Genomic DNA, 7422 nt, shown 5'->3' with positions numbered 1-7422 from the left:
TTCATTACATTCTATGTCTGGCTATAAATAATGGCACAGAAGCACAGGTATCCTTATCTGAATGTTCAGGTTACATAAACAGCAAGACATAAAAACCGCTGACAGACTTAATTATACACAAGTCTCATTCTATGGACCCTGTTATTCCCACCAAAATAGCTAAGCCAAGCAGCTTTCCATGATCTCCACATGATCAAACGCCACTGACTCTTACTCTGCTGTTTGTATTCATTGCTCTGCTAATGGTGCCCAGTCAACAGATATACAAGCTCAAGATGCCTCAATATGTGCTAAACACTGCTTCCTCATGAGGTACCTCTCCCCCTTCCCCCATTCAATCAATATGCTTATATTTTAGGCACAAGATTTTGGGTAGAATTGAATGAAGCTGCTGCTTAGGGTGTGAGCCTGAGACTGAGCTCTAGCCTGAACAATAAACCTTCATCAATCTCTGTCACCACAGATGGGTGTTGGGAAGCTCGAAGTTTCAGGAGGTCACATCCTTTGTCCAATCCTGATGAATATATGCAAAAGGGATTGGAGCAATGGCTAAGACACATAAAGGAGCGCACTCGACTAGCCCTGAGCAAATGCTATTGTGTCTGTGAGTAATGGACTCGTGGAGTAATATTGCGTGGGTCAGCTTAAATCATTTGCTCTTAGGAAATATCTTCTTTTTTTTTGGTTTAGATGTCTATCTTGACATTTTGCAGTGCATTACGCACCATAAAATGTATTATGTTTACTAGAAAAGCTTCCTAAACCTGCATTATCATATTTTCCCACGCTCGTCCTTGTTTTTCTTTTCTCATATGAAATAAAATAATTTTAATACATTGTAATGCATCCCTAGTCACAGACTACTCTAAAACATTTGACAGATTCATCCCTGTAATCTTGAAATTAGATCATTTCGGTATAATAGATCCAACTTAAAATCTTGATATCCATCAACCAGTAGACAATGTTTTTTTCACGGTCAAATTCATTCACTTATTGTAATCCCTGTTCATTCTATCCTTTCAACTCTAAACCTGGTGTTTAGCCACTTCTCAGCATGCATCTCAAAGCGTGTGTAGATGGGAGATCAACAATTCAGCTTGCTCAGCCTACATCAGCCTGTATCTTCACACTTAATGAGATAGATACCCTGGCTAGCTCGGAATGGTCTGGTGTATCATGGTGATCTTCTGAAGTCTTTCCCTAAAGATTTAGTCGGTTGAAGGAGGACTACTGTTAATCTAGAGCCTTACGCTTTCATAAAGCACTTTATTGTTCAAAGACTATAATCACACTCTTGATATCACCCAAATGAGGATGGGTTCCCCTTTTGAGTCTGGTTCCTCTCAAGGTTTCTTCCTCATAAAATCTAAGGGAGTTTTTCCTTGCCACATTCGCCACTGCTTGCTCATCAGGGATAAACACACATTGCTCAATTTAACTGTTAATTTCGGGAAAGCTGCTTTGAGACAATGTTCTTGTGAAAAGCAATATAAAAATAAACTTGACTTGACTTTCAGTTATTGGACTCAAAATCAAATGTAAAAAAAATTGTTGCTGTTCTTCTCATTATTAGGAACCCTACTACTGCTCCATTTAATACTACAACACATACATCCAAACATAATTTTGTGATATCAGTTTGAGGAAAAACCATAAGTCTGGTGTCCCAATACTTTTGTCCATATAGTTTAGTAATTATAAACTGAACTTGATGATCATTTAAAGGATAAAATAATGCCTTTAACAGTTTTGCCAGCCGCACTAATATGTTTCTGTATAAAATGTTGTTCATTTTCCTTCATCATATATCTAATATTAAATTAGAGAGACGTTTTAGAATGTACTGGATCGTTCAACACAGTTGTCTTGGCAATCGGTTCAGCAGTAATAAGCTTGAACCCAATAAATAAAGATGGTGTGAAAATAAAAGAGATTGAATCTAAATCTCAATACCTAAAAATCATGCTAAAATGTTATAGAAAGGTCCTGAGCAACAGAAGTACTATGAGGATATATTTTAATTGTAATTAATATCAACAGTCTACTACAAGGGCCCAGGACTGCAGGCGGATTTGCATGAACATCTCTGCATGTAAGGACCAATCAATGAACAGTATACCTGAATAATAAAGGAAATATAATGAATAAAAGTCGGTGCTACCCAGATGAGGATCGTTGCCTTTTGAGTCTGGTTCCTTTAAAGTTTTTCCTTAAGAGAAGTGGAGATGAGTTTTTCCTTAACTTCATCTCCACTTCTCGCTCATTAGGGATAAACTTATAAGGGTTAAACTTATGAATAAAATCATATTTTATAACCTATTTTATCGCTGTAAAGATATTTATTACATTGTAAAAGCGCTTTACATATAAAGCTAAAATGAATTTGAAATCAGCTCGGATATAATCATCTTGGTTCACGAATAAAATGCCCTGTGGCCAAAACAAATAGCCAGAATAGTTTATAAATGGGAGACATAACGGCACAGAGGGTATCGCTGCCCATCTCACAGTTCCAGCTTTCTTAATATCTCAGATTACTGTCTGTCTGGAGTTTTTTATGTTCTTTCTGTGTCCGTGTAGGATTCTTGCTGGTTCTTGCAGGTTCTCCGGTTTCCATCCAACGTCCAGAAAATCAGATTGGATTGGATCAATGATGCTAAATTGCTCCTACTTGTGAATGTCTGTGTGCATTCCTGCAATGTGAAGCACACATTCAGGTTGTATTCCCGGCTCATGCTCCCATTCCCGGATCCGCCAAGAACTTGACCTGGATAAAATATTTGCCGGAGATTATGGAATGATATAATGCATATCTGAATAACAAGACATATGTACAAATACGAATTATATATAAAAAAAATACATGTATTTCAGGTGCAAAAAAAAAAAAAAGGTTCTATGTAGGAACAGATATTCACACAAAGAAACTTGTTACACACAGACAGTGATGAATAGTCCTTGAATTGTGTGTAAAAAAATGTTGGGAATGATTGCGAGTGAAATGGAAAGACGAAGCACAATGGCCAGGAGGACAAGCAATAAACATCAGTTGTCGAAAATACATATTTTTTAAAACTTTTGTGTAAGTGTGTGGTGTTTGTGTTTGTAAGTAGTGTGTGTTTATGTGTAAATATATGGCTGAGTGTGCATTCACTGTATACTTTTGTATGCAAAGGTGAATTTAATGGGTTGTGCAATCATAAGTAGAGAGAGAGATAGAGTGTGTGTGTTTGTGTGTGTGTGTGTGTGTGCACGTACTGTATATATGCATATGCGTATATATAAATAAATATATATAATGTGTGTGTGTGTGTGTGTGTGTGAGAGAGAGAGAGAGAGAGAGAGAGAGAGAGAGAGAGAGAGAACGCGTGTGTGTGTGTGTGTGTGTGTGTGTGTGTCTGGGCGGGGAGTGGCGCTTCCAGCCAATCACACGTGCTTCACGCCTCTATAACAGTGAGCTGGAGAAGTTCAGCGTGCGCGTGTGTGTGTGTGTGTGTATATATATATGCAGTTGTGTATATGTGTGTGTATGAAGGGGACGAGAGAGAAAGGGAGAGAGAAAGAGAAAAGAGAGAGACAGATCCAGCAGCCAGTGTAGAGTAAAGTGTGATCCGAGGATGGATGCAGTCCCGTGCTGTCTCGCTTTCCTCCTTCTGTTCTTTAACGCTTGGATTCACCGAGCTGAAGGTAAGACGCTGATGTGTGTGTGTGTGTGTGTGTGTGTGTGTGTGTGTGTGTGTGTGTGTGTGTGTAAGAGTGTGTGGATAGCTCTTGCCGCTGTTCTGTTTATTTCCAGTTTCTCGGTAAAGTTGTGTGGCGGAAGCCGCCGTGTGTGTGTGTGTGTGTGTGTGTGTGTTGCTCTTTGTTTGGAGGGAGCGGAGAGCCGAGCTGAGCCGGAGGACTCTGTTCAAAGATGGCGCAGGTCAGAGACAGAAAGAGCCGTGCTTTCCACAGGAATGTTGATTGTTTCTGACCAGGGGGGGGGTGGACATGTCCCTGTACATGTCCCTGTCCATGTCCGTGTGAGTGTCTTGGTGGAGAGAAATCGGGTTAGACAGAGTGAAAGCGAAGGCAAAAAGCGAAGACCGGAAAGTCAGGCGTGTTTTCGCTGAGTGTTTTTTTTAACGCACGCACACGCACACACGCACACGCACACACACACACACACACAGAGCAGTCAACCAACACACTCTAATAAAACATCCTCTACACCATACACTGTTTTCTTGTGATTGAATAAAAGGAAAACGACATCTTACTGAGATGTTTCTGTGTCCCAGCAGCCTTTGTGTCCTCGTTACTACTTCGTGTGTATTCGACGCCGTGATTCACAAAACAAACAAGTCATACACACTCATATGTCTAATCTATAAATCTTTCGCTAGCCATACAAATGATCAAAACAATTAAAATAAACTTATTTCTCGATACTAAACACTGATCCCTCCACCGACCCCCTTTCTACAACTCCTCTTACAGTTAGCTAGCTGGCTAAGCGGCTGATATTTATCTTTATATGTATACATATGTGTGTGTGTGTGTGTGTGTATGTATATTATTTGGATTTTCCTCCATTTTCCCCCAGCTGGCGTTTTTCCAGTTGAAATAAAAGTTAATTTTTTAATCTAGATAGACTTAAGTAATAAAAGGAGTAGTTATAAACTAGTTATAACGCTGAATAACGGGTTAGTAGCCTGCTAGCCGATTTGCGAGTTCCCCGTTAATTGGTGTAGGTTTGGGTAGCGGTGCTACCTGTTAGCAAAGAAAAACTTAGCAGGACACACACCACTTTAACATTATCATTACTAGCAAAAAATACTAATAATATTAATAATATTTAATAAAATAGCTTTTACTGACTGTTGGTGGACGCTGCTAGCTAAACACACACACACACACACACACACACACACTCTCTCTCTCTTGAGAGCTGCTTGTCTATAGTGAAATGTCTTGTTGGTTTATTGTTTAAAAAAAAATGTAATTATAAACTTTTAAAATTTCAGAAGATGTATCCACAGAGATAAATCAGTTTTTTTTAACGCTTGCATCGATGTTAAGTCTGTAAAGGATGTTATGAGTGAACACGATACACAGGAATGATGGATATTGCATTTTATAAGTTCTGTAATGTAGGACAGATTCAGATGTTTTTGTGCTGGATTTTCAGATTTCTGAGTATCGGACTGTTCCTGATATTTATGTGCAGTCTTTAAGGTGAGCTGTGTTGTGTCACATCGCATTACACGTCCACATCGGAAACTGGCCGTACATCCCATCGGAGAAGCAATAAAACAAATAAAACAGTGCTGAAAATGAAGAAACGAGAGCGGAGAGACATCAGGATCAGTCCTGGCATTTAATAAAATCCGAATGGAAAGCAGAGAGGCAGCTATCATTTCATTGTACGCACATATACAAAACCAGATCCGATCAGATTCTTCCGTGTATCTGATCTGATCGATCATCGTGCCGTCCGTCAGGATTTACGACCCCGTGCACATTAGACACTCTAGTGTAACACATCTACATCGTGAAAAAGGTGTGGATCTGATAAGAAAACGGGCAGATTGATCTGATCCTGATCCGTGCTGATGCCAGTGCCTATAATCAGATCTCGGATAGTTTGTCCTTCTTTCTGTTTTTCCACAATGTGGATCGTATTCATGTTGTTGCAGTATCACGTTCGGTTTGCGTCTCATGCGCATCAATGTAGCGCTTGTGCTCTAACCTTAACTTGCACGCAGAGGACACAGAACCCTTGATACGGCATTTTTAACACAATTCAGCAGCTGGTTCGCTGCTACAGTTTGTCTCTGTTTGTAAAAAATTGGATTTAAAAGCAGTGGCTTTTAAAATGGCACAATGGGGCAGTTACAAGCGTGCATCTGCGACGTGTTCATCGACGGCACACTGTTTGTCGTTATTATTTAATATCGTGGTAGATGGCGGCTAAATTTTATGTCCAACACATTCACAAGTCTCCTTGGAGAACGCCTTTTTTTTTTTACAAAAAAAAAAATCTTTACATAGCAATGAAAATCTACCATTGTATATTTTAACGTGTCACAGTCCTGCCCGGTGTGTTCTCATTAAATACATACTGTACGTGTTTTTAAAACTCATGCATGTGAACAATAAGAAAAGGAGAATTCGGAGACGCCGCTCTAAGCAGAATTGCACTTGTGGGTTAAGGTGTGCCGGTACAGACTGAAAGAACACACCATTCCGTCCTTAACTCTAAATTTTACTTTATAAGAAGTGAAGGAGTGAGCTGGGATTCAGGCGGTGGATCGCTCGAAAGTATGTGGTCGAAAGTATTCGGACACACGAGATTCGTTTGGGCGTGCCATTTGAAGTTATAATAACCTCCTCTTCTCTGGGAAGGTGTTCCACTAGATTCTGGAGTGTGATTGCGAACAACTGTGCTCAGGTCTGGGTCTCTACCAGCGTGTGCTTTCAACTGGGTGGTAACAGTTTCAGGAGGAACCACATATGGCTGGAAAAGGCTGGTGTCCCAATACTTTTGGTTATATAGTGAAAAGTATTTAAACCCTCTTGAGCAGAGATGTGCCACGGCTGAACGGCGTACACATGGACAGATTATACAACGGTTTAAGCGTTTGTGTATGGAGAATTATTATTTTTATTGTACAAAAATAATTTCATATTTGTGAAACATCCGGTGTTAAAGCTTAGGTTTTTTTTTTCTTTTTTTTTTTTTTTTGGTCATACGAATTTCAAGAGAACAGAATTGCGTAACCGTATATGGATAAAAAGTATGGCCAGTGCTAGCTACATTATATATAACTGATTGGGCCCTGCACTGCCCTGTATTGTCCTGCACTGTCTTGTGTTGTCCTGCACTGTCCTGTATTGTCCTGCACTGTCTTATTTTGTCTTGCACTGTCCTGTGTTGTCTTGCACTGTCCTGTGTTGTCTTGCACTGTCTTATGTTGTCTTGCACTGTCCTGTCTTGTGTTGTCTTGCACTGTCCTGTATTGTCCTGCACTGTCTTGTGTTGTCTTGCACTGTCCTGTGTTGTCTTGCACTGTCCTATATTGTCCTGTACTGTCTTGTGTTGTCTTGCACTGTCCTGTATTGTCCTGCACTGTGTTGTGTTGTCTTGCACTGTCCTGTGTTGTCTTGCACTGTCCTGTATTGTCCTGTACTGTCTTGTGTTGTCTTGCACTGTCCTGTATTGTCCTGCACTGTCTTGTGTTGTCTTGCACTGTCCTGTGTTGTCTTGCACTGTCCTATATTGTCCTGTACTGTCTTGTGTTGTCTTGCACTGTCCTGTATTGTCCTGCACTGTCTTGTGTTGTCTTGCACTGTCCTGTGTTGTCTTGCACTGTCCTGTATTGTCCTGTACTGTCTTGTGTTATCTTGCACTGTCCTGTATTGTCCTGCACTGTCCTG

The 7422-nt window shown here is 40.1% G+C and overlaps 1 protein-coding gene and 1 long non-coding RNA gene across 2 annotated transcripts in view; one reads left to right on the top strand and one right to left on the bottom strand.

Annotated features, from left to right (window-relative positions):
* Nucleotides 1-1277: 1277 nt before the first annotated feature.
* tgfbr1b (transforming growth factor, beta receptor 1 b) overlaps nucleotides 1278-7422 on the top strand; it is an 81054-nt gene continuing 74909 nt past the window's right edge. The window contains exon 1 of the mRNA XM_083547061.1: nucleotides 1278-3690. Coding sequence (XP_083403187.1) covers nucleotides 3621-3690 — 70 coding nt within the window. The 5' untranslated portion in view covers nucleotides 1278-3620. The remainder of the gene's footprint in view (nucleotides 3691-7422) is intronic.
* On the bottom strand, nucleotides 2309-4395 carry LOC310730784. Its single transcript, XR_014534958.1, has 2 exons — nucleotides 4263-4395; nucleotides 2309-4033 (listed from the first exon to the last, which is right to left on the bottom strand). It is a non-coding gene; the product is annotated as an uncharacterized lncRNA (long non-coding RNA).

Source organism: Silurus aristotelis (assembly GCF_946808225.1).
Source record: "Silurus aristotelis genome assembly, chromosome: 1".
NCBI classification, from domain to species: domain Eukaryota; kingdom Metazoa; phylum Chordata; class Actinopteri; order Siluriformes; family Siluridae; genus Silurus; species Silurus aristotelis.
The sequence above is the reverse complement of the archived record's forward strand: the minus strand, read 5'-3'. Positions and strand labels throughout refer to the sequence as shown.